At 37.9% G+C, this 18,018-nt stretch overlaps 1 protein-coding gene across 3 annotated transcripts in view; it reads right to left on the bottom strand.

Annotated features, from left to right (window-relative positions):
* Positions 1-18,018, bottom strand: part of fstl4 (follistatin-like 4) — a 204,839-nt gene that overhangs the window by 119,274 nt on the left and 67,547 nt on the right. For all 3 annotated transcript variants that reach the window (NM_001031843.3, XM_087300214.1, XM_087300215.1), the window contains exon 4: positions 9,057-9,284. In NM_001031843.3, the coding sequence (NP_001027013.2) occupies positions 9,057-9,284 (228 nt within the window). The remainder of the gene's footprint in view (positions 1-9,056; positions 9,285-18,018) is intronic.

The raw sequence follows: 18,018 nt of genomic DNA, 5'->3' as shown, positions 1-18,018 counted from the left end.
TGGAGGTTACTGTGTGTGTGCGTGCATGTGTATGTGCATGCGTGCGTGCATATGTATGTGTGCGCAGATGTGAGTGTCACACATCAGTCAAAGCTGCTTTACTGTCCCTCGTGTGTGTGCTGTGATGAAAAAGTGTGTGTGTTGCGTTGTGTTGTGAAAGAGTGTGTGTGTGTGTGTGTGTGTGTGTGTGTGTGTGTGTGTGTGTGTGTGTGTGTGTGTGTGTGTGTGTGTGTGTGTTGTAAAAGAGAAAGCGGATCAAAGCTGAGCTCAACACTGACCTGAGGAGCTGCTTTTAATGAGACGCCAGCAGAAGATCAGGAACACTCAAACTTACTCAAAACTCACTCTTCTGCACTGCCTTTACTACGTTTACCAGCGGGTATGCATGCACTAAATCCAAACATACATTGAGCATTGAAAACTGCACTGTGAATTGTACAAAAATTCTGAAGATTGAAGACTGAACTGCCTGAGAGGCACAAACACTTATATCAACTTCATTTATACACAACACTGTACAAAGTGAGCCTCTAGCATGACCAGTGACCAGGCCAGAAAGGTGTCCATATGGAGATCAATAGATGACACAAACACAGTTATTACAAATCATAGACAGCGTTCAGTTGTTTTGTGGTGTTTATTTGATATTGTTTGTTGTGGAAAGGACTACATGATAATTATCCTATAGTCGTCAGTAATATGTGCTGTAGATATCATGAGTGTAAAAAGGAACAAAAGCCGTTGTCCTCAAACTGCCCCCTAGTGTTCATTCTACATACAAACTGCAGTCAAACGTGTTGAGGTACACTACATTTCAATCAGTTCTGCACTACTTTAAACAACATGTACGCATGCAACACTAAAAATATACATTGATCATTATAAAATTGCATTGGAAATTGCACACAAATTCAGAAGATGAAGATTTAGCTGCTTTAAATGCACACTTTTCATTAAATATTTACAGAATTTTCATTTAAACCCAGCATCATATAAAGTCAGCTATGAGTAAACTGACCACGCCAGAAAAGTGTCCATGTCAAGATCGATAGGTGACAAACACAATCATAATAAATCATAACCAGCATTAAGTTAACTACTGTTGTGGAAAGAACTGCATGAAACTTATAATTTGTTTGTCAATAATAAGTGCCTGTAAATAACATTAGTGTGAAAAGGAACTGAAGCTGTTGTACAAATAAAATAAAATCTTTTTAAAATAATGCAAAAATAAAATACAATACACTTTAATATAAATAAAAAAGCACAAAAGCACTAAAATGAAATATGTTTTAGCACAAATAAAATAAAACAAACATCAAACTTAAACAAATAAAGTAAAAAAAATAATATAGTAAAAAAAAAAAAAAAATATATATATATATATATATATATATATATATATATATATATATATATATATATATATATATATATATATATATAATAAAAATATATACCCAATAATTTGTATCAAATAAAATATATATTTTTAAACAAATAAAAAATTTATATTTATAGTTTTATACAAATAAAAATAAGCTAAAATAAAATGTGAACAGAATGATCTTTAAAAAATAAATGTTATATACATTGAAATAAAATCACATTTAAACAGTTAAATAGATATATATTTTATGCAAATAAAATAAAACTAACATAAAACTTAAACAAATAAAGTAAAAAAAAAAAAAATATATATATATATATATATATATATATATATATATATATATATATATATATATATATATATATATATATTTATTTATTTATATTTATATATAAATTATACAAAATATGTCCAATAATTTGTATAAAATAAAATATCAAATAAAATATATTTTTAAATACATGAAAATGAAAAATATATAGTTTTATAAAAATAAAGTAAACTAACTAAATAAAAATAAATCTTTAAAAGATAAATGTTATAAAAAATACAATAAAAAACTTTTAAACTATTAAATGAATATATTTTAAGGCAAAGAATAAAACTAACATAAAACTTAAACAAATAAAATAAATCTTTAAAAAATAACGCAAATAAAATTAAATTTAAAACTGAAATAAAAAGTATTAAATAAAATAAAACATTTCTAAAAACTCAAATAAAATATGTTTTTGCAGTTTCACAGAAATGCAGACTGAAGCATGTATTTACAGTGAGTCATGTAAAGTGACATGTAAAGGCTTCACTAGGGTAATTAGGGTAAAGTTAGGGTAATTAGGCAAGTCATTGTATAACAGTGGTTTGTTCTGGAGACAATCCAACACTAATATTGCTGAAGGGGCGAATAATACTGAGCTTAAAATGGCTTTAAAACAATTCAAAACTGCTTTTATTCTAGCCCAAATAAAACAAATAAACTTTCTTCAGAAGAACAAATATTAGGAAATACTGTGAACAATTCCTGAATCTAATAAATATCACTTGAGAAATATTTAAAGGAGGTTGAATAATTCTGACTTCAGCTGTATGCAAGTGTGACTTTCAGAGAGTGAATGTGATTAGAGGCTCTCCAGTGCTGTCCGTCCACACACTTCTGTCCTTCTTCTTCTTGATGTGAAATGGTTTGTAGCTCAGATGTGCACCGAGCGCAGCGCTTTATTATTATTTATGAGGTGGAACATTGTCAAGTGCTTCTTGTGCTTCACAATGACCTTCATTTAGTTCGAGGCCATAAACCTCGACCGCCTTATATCACGGGAAATATTCACAAACGCCAGCTCATGCACACACACCAGAGACCGGCACCTGACATAAAGATGCATGAGTGTGTGTGTGTGTGTGTGTGTCTATGGCTCTATTTAAATGATCTAAGTGAATAAGGTGTAAAGTGCGTGGCACAGTTTCAGTTACATGGCAAATAAATTTTATTAGTTTGACATTTTGTCATGTTTATAGTCTAAATCAGTGTTTTTCAACTGGTGGGTCGCGACCCAAAAGTGGGTCACGGGAACATTTTCAGTGGGTCGCGGAGTGTGTGGTCAAAAAAAAACAACAAAGTTTAATTTATTACTTATTTTGCTTATACAGTACCAGACTTTTTTTTTTTTTTTAATTTTTGCGCGATAACCCTAACAATTGACATGTGTAATTTCATTTCAAGAGTTCACACTTAGCTGATGATTTACAAAGCTTATTTGGCATGCTGTCCCGGGAGAGAGCCCCGAGCTCAAGGGCTCCTCGAGCCCGGGGCTTCCTCCCGTTGGCAGAGCAAGAAGGGAGCCCGAGCTCGGTGGATCTCAGAACTCCCCTGCTGCTGTAGCTAAGGGAACGTAAGGGATTAGACAAGCTTGATTGTTATGCATGTTGAATGCCTTTGGATGGTGGGAGGAAACCGGAGAACCCGGGGAAAACCCAGGCGGACACGGGGAGAACATACAAACTCCCCACAGAAACACCCACCGGTCCTATGGAACTAGGGCCGGCAGTGTTCTTGCTGTGTGGCTTGCAGTGCTAACCACTGGACCGCCGTGCCGCCCAATCACAGGTAAAGGAGGAGAATAGGGGAGGAGGGGGGTTTCTTCCAAACGAAGATAAAGTGAACTGAAAACTGAGGCTATTTATAGTGGCTTAGGGCTCATATGATTGGAAGATAGTGATTAGCAAATGCGAGACTGGCCGTGATAAATCATAAGCACGTGATCCTCTCGAAATTAGTTTATGAATAAACTTCACTTAATGATAGCAACAAATATGTCAAAGTGCAAGTACGACCCCGAATATGTAAAGTATGGATTTACAAGTATTGACGACAGAAAAGACTTAAAGCCTCAGTGTCATATGTAGTGAGATGCTCTCATAAGAGAGCATGAAACCTTCTAAATTAAAACAACATTTAAACCAGACAACATGTTTTATTAACAGTTCAGTTTAGTTCATGGTAACTGAACATTTCCTTACCCTAACCACTGTTTACAGTATTTGTCGTTTTTACTTTGTAATATTTCTATAATTTGATCCATTTTTTTAAATGACAGCAATAAAATATTGTTTATTTGTAAGTCTCTTATTTGTGTCTTATGATGTATCTCTCACTATTTGTGTATGTTAACAAATAAATACGAATTAATTAAAATTCCTATAATTGTATTATATTTCCTAAAATTTGGCTCACACTTGATGACCATGTAAAAATGTGGGTCCCATGGCCAAACCAGTTGAGAACCCCTGGACTAAATATCTAAACATTCTTATATCAAGAAGCGTTTTCTCGACAACCTAACAATATTGTTTTGTTTTCAGAAATAATGAGTTTTTCGTTAAAACAAGCTAAATAATCTGCCAGTGTTGAAAGCAAATAATATTGTTTTTTTCGTTCTGACATAATTTTCTTACACCAATTGGCAGATTATTTTGCCTATTTTAAGGAAAAACTCACTTCATTTTGGCACATTATTTCTGAAAACGAGACAGAAATAATCTATTTTGCCTGTCCAGAAAATGCATTTATTAAGGAGGGGAAAAACAGTCGCCCGGTATAAAAGGGTTATCTTTGTTCTCTTGATGGGTTATGGCTGTGTTTTGAGCATAGTGTGCATTTAACCAATCAGAGTCTCATCTAGAGCAGCACGATTAATTGAAAAAAGATCACGATTTCAATTCAACCCTACACACCATCCAAATTCAGCTTATCTACGATTCAACCAATTATATTTTTAAGGGTGAGGAGAGAAGCAATGCAGTCTTTAGAGCAACACTGACACCTTCAAATGGCGTTAAAAGTGTCACGTACTGTATTTATAAGGTATAATTCACCTAGAAATGTCATTTCTGTCATCATGTAATGATGTATTTACGGCTGCGCATCACGCGTAAGCTGACCACGAGCTGTTTGCTTACTTCCAAAAACGCGTGCGTGCACGCATGACGCCTACTGTAGTGAACACAACCTGCATATGCTGTGAATAACAGGTAATAAAGTTGAACATAACGTTCAGTTTGTTGCACAGAGCGATCGTTTGAGAGCCGTGCGGGAGGTTGGATTTGCATGTGTGTGTTTTTTCTCACAGTGACAGCAGCCATGAGCTGCACTCGGAAGTGAAACCTGTGCGCACATCCTTTAAATGAACCTATCGCATTTTACAGTTAAGATTACGACACGCATTCGATATGTTTCTTTTTCTTTCATAGTGAACACAAAGTGTTGTGCATGAAAATAAATGTTTACAGTGTCAGTATAACAACCCTAGCCTATGTATATTGTTGAATATAACGCAAGGAGGAATCTGATAATGACAAATGTCTGATTTTACCAGTGAAAACAAATGATCTAATAATGCTGTCGACTACAAATGACAAGCACATGTTTTAAACATAATAAATCAATTTTATAATTATGAATAGTCTGAGTGTGTGTGTGTGTGTGTGTGTATGTTTTTGTGACATATCAGGACACAAATCTGTATAATGACATGGGTATGACACAGGTATTACAAAAAGCAGGTGAAATATGAGGATATTGGTGACGTCCTCATTTCTCAAAATGCTCATAAATCCTACAGGATGAGTTTAATCAGAGAGTAAAGCTGCACACAGTCTCCTGTGATGGTTGGGTTTAGGGGTGGGTTGGGGTGAGGGCAATATAATATACGGTTTGGACAGTATAAAATGAATGGAAACCTATGTAATGTCCCCACTTTTCACAAAAACAAACACGTGTGTGTGTGTGTGTGTGTGTGTGTGTGTGTGTGTGTGTGTGTGTGTGTGTGTGTGTGTGTGTGTGTGTGTGTGTGTGTGTGTGTGTTCTATTCCTGGGGGGGGGGTTGTGGGTAACGTTGAAGCCAATAGCCTAGTGGTAAGTGTGTCGACATATTGCACCCAGGTGCTCGCGGTGACCTGAGTTCTATTCCTGGCTCGAGGCCCTTTGCCGAACTATGCTCCCCACACTTTCCTGTCTGTAAATATCCATTGTTCTAAGGTGAAAAGCCCTAAAAATTATTATTGAAAAAAAAGGTGCATTTGCTATTGACATGGTGGACTTTGTAAGAGTAAAAGCTGAACGCTTCACTGGCGAGTCAAACAAAGCATCTGCAGAATGAGAATCTTCCCTTTGACCTTGGATTGGGGAAACGCTGGTAGACACACTCCCCATCTATTACATATTTAATTTCATAATTTTATTTGTTAAGTGCCAAAATTTGTTTCAAAACGATTTCTAAATTCAATATCCACCAAAGTAATAACTGATCAATAACAACAAACCGAGCTAAATCCAAACACACTTCCTATTCCCACACCCCAATATACAGTAGTGATGCATACGTCTCTAAAACCTGACAAATCTACACAAAAATGCTAATAAACATACATATGCATATAATAAATACTGATAATAATAATAACAACACTAAACAAATGTGAATAGTCATGAATAAACTGCCTACAACAGAGCCGGATTCCACCACAGAGGTGAATAAAGCATGGGAGGAGGAGGGGTTTTTATAATTGTGTAGACAATAACATTTTATTTTACATTTTAATCCTTAAATGTCTTCATGTTTAAAGATAATTGTGTATTGCTGAACATACCTCTGTGTGCAATAAACAATATGTATGCACATTTGTGGACCTGTATAGGCCCATATTACTAACACATTCTTTAAATAGCAAATAAAATGTCTGCGTTACTTATTTATTTGTTTAATACCACAGTCTGTTTCAGTTGCCTCAAAATAGCAACGTGTCAACAATGTGCCTTAACACACCTCCTTTTCAGCAGTGGCGCAAAAAGGGGGTATGCAGTATATGCGGCGCAAAAATAAATAAATAAATAAATAAATGTTTTGTTAAAAATGTTTTTTTTTGCATTTTGTATGAGTATAATATTGTATTTTAATAAATAAAAAATTATACCATGAGTTGCATACGTTGGCACACACATTTTAATTCAAAATCGACACTATAACATGCAGTCGCAGAGCCAAGTGTAAGGTGTTCATGTAAATGTAACTTTAGATTTTTTTTTTACAATTTTTATCAAAATAAAACTGTCAAATCATACATACAGTACAGTTGAGGTCAAAAGTTATAAGATTAATCTGAATTTTTTCTTTATTTAATATTATTTATTATTAATTATTTAATTATTTTGCCTAAATAAGAGGGATCACACAAAATGTATGTTTATGTAAGTACAGACCTATTTCACATAAACCGATATTTCATATAAAATATTTGGATTAAAAATTCACCTATATAAATATTATATACTTGATTATAATGATTCTTAACCCTGTTAAAGTTGACACATGAACAAATTGTCCGAATATTCACATTTTTTGGAACTGAAATGTTTTTAATCCTTCTATCAAAATCCATTTTATACAATATACATGTTTTTATAAATTTATTATGTGTCATATTGATACATCAGGCCTTTTGGTAACTTTTTTTGTTCAAAACTATTTTATTTTAGTTACAAAACTTGAACCCGCATACCTCTCAGTATATGTGTAGTTGCGCCCCTGCTTTTCAGACTAGCAAACACATGAGCGCAGAAATGCATTTAAAGAACTTGGTGCAAAACAATGTGAAGCGGGTCCAGAGCCTGTTTTACCATCATTAAAGTAGCAAAAGTGGATTCAGACACGCTCTTAATGCTTTTGTGCCATGTGCTTTATGTGTCCAATGTGTTCAAGATAAAGCATGAAGTTTACTTAAAATGTTACTCCATTTAAAGTCTATATGAAGGCCAATGGTGTGGTGTTGTTTTAAATATAAAGCGTGCGTGGTTTGGTACACCTGCTGTAAGAAAAATACATCCCTCAATGCATTGTTGTACATTAAGATGCTGCAGTCCACCTGCTTCAGCTGGACAAGCTCACTTCTGCATCTCTATATGTAGATCATCCTCACAGCTGCAGCGAGGCTTTATTTACCGCATTTACTTACTCATTTATTTCACAGAGGTATATATATTTCATCTTTAGATTGTGCATGAGAAGCAGGTTTTGTTTCAACAAATGGTTTTCAGAAATAATGAGTCAAAATGAAGTGAGTTTTTCCTTAAATAAGCAAAATGATCTGCCAATGGGGTGAGCAACATAATATCATGTCCAAAGAAAAAACAAGATTATTTTTCTTTCTCCATTGGCAGATTATTTTGTTGTTTTACAGAAAGACTCTCTCATTATTTCCGAAAACAACACTACATTTTAGCTTGTTTGGAAAATGCTTCTTGATTTAAGTGTTTTAAGATACATGGAGGGGCGAGGCAGTGGCGCAGTAGGTAGAGCTGTCGCCTCACAGCAAGAAGGTCACTGGGTCGAACCTCGGCTCAGTTGGCGTATTTGTGTGGAGTTTGCATGTTCTCCCTGGGTTTCCTCCGGGTGCTTCGGTTTCCCCAACAATGCGGTGAATTGGGTAGCATCCACTACGTAAAAACGTGCTGGATAAGTTGGCGGTTCATTCCGCTGTGGCGACCCCGTATTAATAAAGGCACAAAGCCGACAAGAAAATGAATGAAGATACTTGGACTAAATTTATGAATTAATTATTAATTACGATATTATTAATGGAGCAGCAACTACACGTTGGCTCTTTCTCTCCACATGTAATAACCATCTTTTTAGTTTTGGAGATTTTAAAAAAGAGATGTGGATTTCCACATTCCAGTTGAGCAAGAGGCTCATGCATGCTCATTTGTGAGTCTCTTTAGATAAAAGTGTCTGCTAAATGAATAAATGCAAATGTTCTTCTTCTTCCTCCGCATCATGTAAAAGGCTCACAGTATCACATGCATACTTAATGATATAGTGCTTTTTTTAAAGAAATTAACACAAGGAATTGTATAGGAAATAAACGATGAAGGAGATAAAACACATCCCAGTGAAGCTCCAAACTAAGACATCATTTTATCCTCCAACACTGTAGAAAACACACAATAACTTTGCTTTTTTCTGTAAAATTCAGCATTTTGTGATTATTCTATTTGACATTCAAGTACTGTACTTTCAAGAAGAGTGTAAATCCTGTGCAATATTCCAGTATTAAGGATGTATCTGATTCACATTGATGAACACAGCTAGTGTGTGTGTGTGTGACTGACCTCTGAGGAAGCAGTGTTTGCTGTGCAGGGCTGATATTGTCCTGCGCCGCACACACGCCGATCTGTACAGCTCGCAGTGGTTCTGGTAGAAGCGTCCGTCAGATCCACACACCGGCACAAACGTGCTGTGGCACCTCTCCTGACACACACACTCCGCTCGGCCCGTCGCTGCACGCACCACACACTCCCGGCCCCGACCGCAGGATGACCTCTGACACACAGCCGCATCTGGAGGAACAACACACACAGAGATAATGCAGCAGGCTGGAGGAATACAGCTGTATACAGCTAAAGTCAGCAATATTAGCTCTCCTGAATTATTATTAAAATAATAGAAGATTTATTCAGCACATTTCTAATCATAATAGCTTTAATAACTCATCTCTAATAACTGATTTCTTTTATCTTTGTCATGATGACAGCACATAATATTAGACTAGATATTCTTCAAGACACTTCTATACAGCTTAAAGTGACATGTAAAGGCTTCACTAGGGTAATTAGGGTAAAGTTAGTGTAATTAGGCAAGTCATTGTATAACAGTGGTTTGATCTGGAGACAATCCAACACTAATATTGCTGAAGGGGCGTATAATATTGACCTTAAAATTGGTTTAACACAATCAAAAACTGCTTTTATTCTAACAGAAATAAAACAAATAAGACTTTTTCCAGAAGAACAAATATTATCAGACATACTGTGAACAATTCCTGAATCTGTTCAACACCATTTGGCAAATTTCAAAGGGGGTTTAATAATTCTGATTGCAACTGTATATATATATATATATATATATATATATTAGGGATGTAACGGTATCAGAATTTCACGGTTCGGTAATACCTCGGTATGAATGTCACGGTACGGTATTTATTAAATCATTTACAGGAAAAAACAAAACTTATGAAAATACTCCAAAAAAGTGCAAAAGTGTCAATGACATACAAATTAGTCATCTATCTGTAAGCTTTGAAACAGGAACTTCAATTTTAATAACAAAATAATATTAAACCATGTAAAAAAATAAAGTTTCAATTTAGTATTGTTGAAAACTCATCACATTCAACATTTAATCACTCACTCACTTAGATAGAGATGGGTTTAAAGGAAAATTATCATATAAATATAATCTGGTAAAAGCTGGTATCTCTGGGCATTTACAATGTCCCCTGCAACAGAAAAAAAACCCTCTCATTTGGGACTGAGGTTTCTGGGACAAGAGAGATATGACTTGGCCCAGGTTGACAGCAGTGGGTAACGTTGTGCATTGTCTTTCCCCCACTTGAGAGGACAAACCATGAGTGAGATAGAGATCTCATGTCTGCATCAATCTGAACAGTGTGCTGACAACACCGCTATTCAGTACGCGCGTGACAACACCGCTATTCAGTAGGCGCGCGACAACACAGCTGATAAGAACTCGCGCGACAACACCGCTATTCAGTAGGCGCGCGACAACACAGCTGATAAGAACTCGCGCGACAACACCGCTATTCAGTAGGCGCGCGACAACACAGCTGATAAGAACTCGCGCGACAACACCGCTATTCAGTAGGCGCGCGACAACACAGCTGATAAGAACTCGCGCGACAACACCGCTATTCAGTACGCGCGCGACAACACCGCTATTCAGTAGGCGCGCGACAACACCGCTATTCAGTAGGCGCGCGACAACACCGCTATTCAGTAGGCGCGCGACAACACAGCTGATAAGAACTCGCGCGACAACACCGCTATTCAGTACGCGCGCGACAACACCGCTATTCAGTAGGCGCGCGACAACACAGCTGATAAGAACTCGCGCGACAACACCGCTATTCAGTACGCGCGCGACAACACCGCTATTCAGTACGCGCGCGACAACACCGCTATTCAGTAGGCGCGCGACAACACAGCTGATAAGAACTCGCGCGACAACACCGCTATTCAGTAGGCGCGCGACAACACAGCTGATAAGAACTCGCGCGACAACACCGCTATTCAGTACACGCGCGACAACACAGCTGATAAGAACTCGCGCGACAACACCGCTATTCAGTACGCGCGCGGCGACAACACCCGCTTTAGAGTTTTCCAGCTCTTTTCATCCCCGCTTCTAGCAGCACACTCCATTTCCGCATTACTGGATCTGTAGCGACAACGGACCGCAAGGGATGATGGTCAAGCATGGGCTGATGGGAATTGTAGTGTCCGGTACCTCCCGTTCGCTTCATTCGCCTGAGCAAATTTTCTCAGAAGACCTAAAGTTTTACCGAGTCATGCGACTACGGTAATATAAAAAAAAATTAATATTGCGATATGACGGTACATCCCTAATATATATATATATATCTCACTAAATAACACAGTTAATTCAAAAGTAGATTACATACATTTATATTTCCACACCTGCAATAAAGTCTGGACAGCTCTTTCAGATGAATCTCCTGCTGGGTCACACACACACTGGACTTTCAGTATCAAACACAGCAGACTCTCTGCTTCTGCAGGCGACAGAAACTGACTCCCAATTAATTCAGTGCCACTGACTGAGAGTGCTAGTCTGCTCTGCGCAACACACCACCACCGCTGCAGGAGCCCTACATATATGCTGCACCATCCAATACATATATTTACTTGTGTAAGTTTGTGTAAATATATTTATTTATTCATTCATTATATTTTCAGCTTAGTCCCTTTATTAATCAGGAGTCACCACAGAGGAATAACTCGCCAACTTATCCAGCATAAGTTTTATGCAGTGGATGCCCTTCCATCTGCAATCCATCACAGGGAAACACCCATACACTTTCATGCACACACACTACGATCAATTTAGCTTAATCAATTCAGATATAGTACACAGATATTGATATTTCACAAAGTTTTTTTGAATCCACCAAGCTTCGCAATGTTTTACATTTTTAAATCTAAATCCCAAATATCAGAAATGACAACAGATTGTTAGGATTTAATTAATGTCAATATTAATGTTATTGAGTAATGCACTTACTTCACAGATTTCATTCTGGTTTTGACGCAAAAGAAAATTTACCTTGTTAAAAACCAAAGAATTGTCTAAAGTGACATTTTTGACAAAAAAAAAAACTATCATTAATATCCTTATTATCATAAGATGAAACTTCTGAGCCTAATCAGAGGAGCCTGATAGGAAATGATCATTTACAAACCAAAACAATTATGTATATATATATATATATATATATACACATGCAGTTGAATTCAGAATTATTAGCCCCCTTTTGAAGGGAAATATTTCCCAAATGATGTTTGACAGAGCAAGGAAATTTTCACAGTATGTCTGATAATATTTTTTCTTCTAGAAAAAGTCCAATTTGTTTTATTTCGGCTAGAATAAAAGCAGTTTTAATTTTTTTAATTTTTTAATTAATTTATTTTTTTTTTTACTATTTCTTGGGACCAAATTATTAGCCCCTTTAAGCTAATATTTTTTTCGATAGTCTACAGAACAAACCATCGTTATAGAATAACTTGCCTAATTACTTTAACCTGCCTAGTTAACCTTATTAACCTAGTGAAGCCTTTAAATGTCACTTTAAGCTGTATAGAAGTGTCTTGAAAAATATCAAGTAAAATATTATTTACTGTCATCAGGACAAAGATAAATAAATCAGTTATTAGAAATAAGTTTTTAAAACTATTATGCTTAGAAATGTGCTGAAACAATCTTCCTCCATTAAACAGAAATTGTGGAAAAAAGTAAACAGGGGCGCTAATAATTCTGACTTCAACTGTTTATACTGTATATATATATATATATATATAAATTATAGCTTAAATAAAAAAAACCTTTAAGCTTTTTTCGATAGTTTACAGAACAAACCATCATTATACAATAACTTGCCTAATTACCCTAACCTGCCTAGATCCCCTAATTACCCTAGTGAAGCCTTTAAATGTCACTGTAAGCTGTGTGAAAGAGTCTTGAAGAATATCTAGTCTAATATTATTTACTGTCATCATGACAAAGAGAAAATAAATCAGTTATTAGAGATGAGTTATTAAACTATTATGATTAGAAATGTGTTAAAGAAATCTTTTAAAATCAGTTTGTAGTTATTATACTTTAAAACATTTCTCAAAAATCTGCAGATTTTGTACAAAATTCTGCACACAAAAAGCAAAACGTAAATAAATAAAAGAATTGCCTATAAATTTAGTCTGGCCCTGTGTTATGTGTTTGGATCAGATACGGCTGTAAGAGCAATAGTGCTGATCAAATCTGATACACACTGCAAAAATAAATAAGATCTGCCTCTATGAGCTCAGCCCATGTGGTTTCCTTTACTAATTATTTACCGCACCTCCATAAGGCAACAGCAGACACGAACAAACACCCGCCCGACATCGTGACCTTTCCCTGCATGTCAAGGTTGCAGACGATTAGCAGATCATTTGTATTCATATATATATATATAGCGGATCATTTGTATTCTCTGTGCACTGACGATTAGACTCTGAGCTCTGCTTCTGAGAGGAAGATTTGCTCTTCCCTGCTGTCCGATCATCTCTTTTCTTTCTCTGCTCCGAGCTGAACAGTCTGCTCCAAAAACACACGACTGCGCCTCTTACAGCGCTATTAGTGATTCTGCAGAGACGCTGTCCTCTCCGCAGCCGCTGACAACTCACAACTGCAGTCGGCTGTGATTTACTTAAGAAGCTAAAGAGTTGATGTGTAATCCATTCGGCCTGGGCAGCCACACAATGGAGATACACGAGTCTTAAAGGGCTCGCACAAATCTACACAACTCCCACAAGCTGCTCAGAGGACGGAGTGTTGTGTTTGGATATTATTCGGATTTATTATTTGGATATTTATTTGGTTGTTGTTGTGTCTTTGATTATTGTCTATTTGGTTGGTATTCTGTGTTTGGTTATTGTGTATTTGGTTATTGTGTATTTGGTGATTGTGTGTTTGGTTATTTATTGTGTGTTTGGCTATTGTGTCTTTGATTATTGTCTATTTGGTTGGTATTGTGTGTTTGGTTATTTAGTGTGTATTTGGTTATTGTGTGTTTGGTTATTGTGTGTTTGGTTATTTATTGTGTGTTTGGTTATTGTGTCTTTGATTATTGTCTATTTGGTTGGTATTGTGTATTTAGTTATTGTGTTTTTGGGTGGTATTGTGTGTTTGGTTATTGTGTGTTTGGTTATTGTGTGTTTGGTTATTGTGTATTTGGTTATTGTGTATTTGGTTATTGTGTATTTGGTTGGTATCGTGTGTTTGGTTATTGTGTATTTGGTTATTGTGTGTTTGGTTATTGTGTGTTTGGTTATTGTCTATTTGGTTGGTATTGTGTGTTTGGTTATTGTGTATTTGGTTATTGTGTGTTTGGTTGGTATTGTGTGTTTGGTTATTGTCTATTTGGTTGGTATTGTATGTTTGGTTATTTAGTGTGTATTTGGTTATTGTATTTGATTATTGTGTGTTTGGTTATTTATTGTGAGTTATTTATTGTGAGTTGGTTATTGTGTCTTTGATTATTGCCTATGTGGTTTGTATTGTGTATTTGGTTATTGTGTATTTGGTTATTGTGTGTTTGGTTGGTATTGTGTGTTTGGTTATTGTGTGTTTGGTTATTGTGTCTTTAATTATTGTCTATGTGGTTTGTATTGCGTATTTGGTTATTGTGTGTTTGGTTGGTATTGTGTGTTTGGTTATTGTGTATTTGGTTACTGTGTATTTGGTTGGTATTGTGTGTTTGGTTTTTGTGTGTTAGGTTATTTATTGTGTTTGCTTATTGTGTATTTGGTTGGAATTGTGTGTTTGGTTGCTGTGTGTTTGGTTATTTATTGTGTGTTTGGTTAGTGTGCTTTTGGCGATTGTGTGCATGTTTGTAGTGTGTTTTTGGGTGTGTTTTTGGTGATTTTGTGCTTTTTTGTAGTGTGTTTTGATGATAGTGCATTTGTTTATCGAGTGTTTGGTGGTGATCGTGTGTTTGTTTATCATGTGTTTGGTTGTTATTGTGTGTTTGGTGATTGTGTGCTTGATTGTAGTGTGTTTTGGTGATAGTGCATTTGTTTATCGTGTGTTTGGTGGTGATCGTGTGTTTGTTTATCATGTGTTTGGTTGTTATTGTGAGTTTGGTGATCGTGTGCTTGTTTATCATGTGTTTGGTTGTTATTGTGTTTTGGGTGATTGTGTGTTTGTTTATCCTATATTTTTGGTGATTGTGTGCTTGTTTGTAGTGTGTTTTGGTGATTGTGCATTTGTTTATTGTGTATTTGGTGGTGATTGTGTGTTTATTTATCATGTGTTTGGTTGTTATTGTGTGTTGGGTGATTGTGTGTTTGTTTATCCTATATTTTTGGTGATTGTGTGCTTGTTTGTAGTGTGTTTTAGTGTTTGTGCATTTGTTTATCGTGTGTATGGTGGTGATTGTGTGTTTATTTATCATGTGTTTGGTTGTTATTGTGTGTTGGGTGATTGTGTGTTTGTTTATCCTATATTTTTGGTGATTGTGTGCTTGTTTGTAGTGTGTTTTAGTGTTTGTGCATTTGTTTATCGTGTGTATGGTGGTGATTGTGTGTTTGTTTAACATGTGTTTGGTTTCTATTGTGTGTCTCTTTATCTCTGCTATTATTCTCAGGCGTGTTCAGCAGCTGTGTGTTTGTTCCAGCAGTGTCTCCAGGCCTGATTGACAGAGACTCAGACTCTGGATGGATAATTCTAGGACTCACAGAGGGAACGTTTGGAAGTGTTGTGCGTCTGTTGTGTGTCTGTCCGTGCTGAATTCCTCCAGATCTTCTCATTGTCCTCCAGTAAATGTGACTAATTGAATGCTTTGAAAGGGAATCAAGCAGACGAGAGCAACAGTGGTGTAATCTCTGAAACACACTCATAATTCAGCACACCCCCCACAGACCAACACACACTTCTCACAGCTCTTCAAATCCTGCACTAAACTCTTCGGAAATATTCTTTGAAGATCAACATTTGGTCCCACTTTATAATGTGGCCTTAATATCTATATTACATTTAAACAACAAGATTCCAGCGACAACGGATTGCACCAAACGCAACGCCATATGACAGATATGTTTAAATACCAGCCACTGCACTCTCAATCAAATAGAACAATAGCTCAATGTACCAGCAATGGTGTATATGCACACAGACTTTTCATTTTCAATCAGCAAGCCCAAGCACTTACACTGAACTGTCTTCTCACAACAAAATCACCATGTTTAAGATCAGGTTTCTTCAAAAATCTCCACTGCCTGATTGATATATAAGATATAAAGTGGATCTCAGACTGAACAAGAAAGATGCTGGACAATGGAGTTAAGGATCCGCATGCAGTTTTATTAAGAATCGTCAGGCAGGCAATGGTCAACAGGTAGAGACAGGAGCATAAGGGTAATCCAGAGGCATAGTCGAGGTCACAGGCAAAGAGGCCGATACAGGCGCCAAACAACGTAAACTAGGAAACAAGCCAAGGGTCAAACACAGAAAGACTAAACAAGGAGAACATTTCATAATGTTACCACTAAACAACAACACTCAGCAATGTGTGGTAATATTTTAATGATGAGTTTCAGCTGTGTGTCTGTCTTAAGGGGGAATCAGAAACTGGTGTGTGTGAGGTGCATGATTGAAGTAGTTCTCCAACGGTCTGTAACTACTCGATCGCTGGTGATCAGGGCCGGCGCTTCCATAGAGGCGACCTAGACAGCCGCCTAGGGCAGCACAATAGAGAGGGCAGCGTCCCCAAAACTACCCTCGCCACCCGCGCCCTCATCCGCATCTAGGGTGGCAGAATAGAGAGAACGGCGTACCCGAAACTATCCTCGCCACCCACGCCCACAATTATATCTGCGTCTAGGGTGGCAGAATAAAGAGAGCGGCGTCCCCAAAACTATCCTCGCCACCCACGCCTCTGTTATATCCGCGTCTAGCGAGGCAGAATAGAGAGGGCGGCATCCCCTAAACTACCCTCGCCACCCGCGCCTCAGTTATATCCGCGTCTAGGGCGGCAGAATAGAGAGGGCGGTGTCCCCTAAACTACCCTCGCCACCCGCGCCTCAGTTATATCCGCGTCTAGGGCGGCAGAATAGAGAGGGCGGCGTCCCCGAAACTATCCTCGCCACCCGCGCCCTCATCCGCGTCTAGGGTGGCAGAATAGAGAGAACGGCGTCCCCAAAACTATCCTCGCCACCCGCGCCCACAATTATATCTGCGTCTAGGGTGACAGAATAAAGAGAGAGGCGTTCCCGAAACTACCCTCGCTACCCGCACCTCAGTTATATCCGCGTCTAGCGAGGCAGAATAGAGAGGGTGGCGTCCCCTAAACTACCCTCGCCACTCGCGCCTCAGTTATAGCCGCATCTAGGGTGGCAGAATAGAGAGGGCGGCGTCCCCGAAACTATCCTCGCCACCCGCGCCCACAATTATATCTGCGTCTAGGGTGGCAGAATAGAGAGGGCGGCGTCCCCGAAACTACCCTCGCCACGCGCGCCTCAGTTATAGCCGCATCTAGGGCGGCAGAATAGAGAGGGCAGCGTCCCCGAAACTACCCTCGCCACCCACGCCCTCATCCGCGTCTAGGGTGGCAGAATAGAGAGAACGGCGTCCCCAAAACTATCCTCGCCACCCGCTCCCACAATTATATCTGCGTCTAGGGTGGCAGAATAGAGAGGGCGGCGTCCCCGAAACTACCCTCGCCACCCACGCCCTCATCCGCGTCTAGGGTGGCAGAATAGAGAGAACGGCGTCCCAAAAACTATCCTCGCCACCCGCGCCCACAATTATATCTGCGTCTAGGGTGGCAGAATAGAGAGAGCCCGGTTCCCGAAACTACCCTCGCTACCTGCGCCTCAGTTATATCCGCGTCTAGCGAGGCAGAATAGAGAGGGTGGCATCCCCTAAACTACCCTCGCTACCTGCGCCTCAGTTATATCCGCGTCTAGGGCGGCAGAACAGACCCCCCGGTTTCACTTT

Source organism: Danio rerio, chromosome 21 (genome assembly GCF_052040795.2).
Source record: "Danio rerio strain M-AB ecotype USA chromosome 21, GRCz13ab, whole genome shotgun sequence".
Lineage (NCBI taxonomy): Eukaryota > Metazoa > Chordata > Actinopteri > Cypriniformes > Danionidae > Danio > Danio rerio.
The sequence above is the reverse complement of the archived record's forward strand: the minus strand, read 5'-3'. Positions and strand labels throughout refer to the sequence as shown.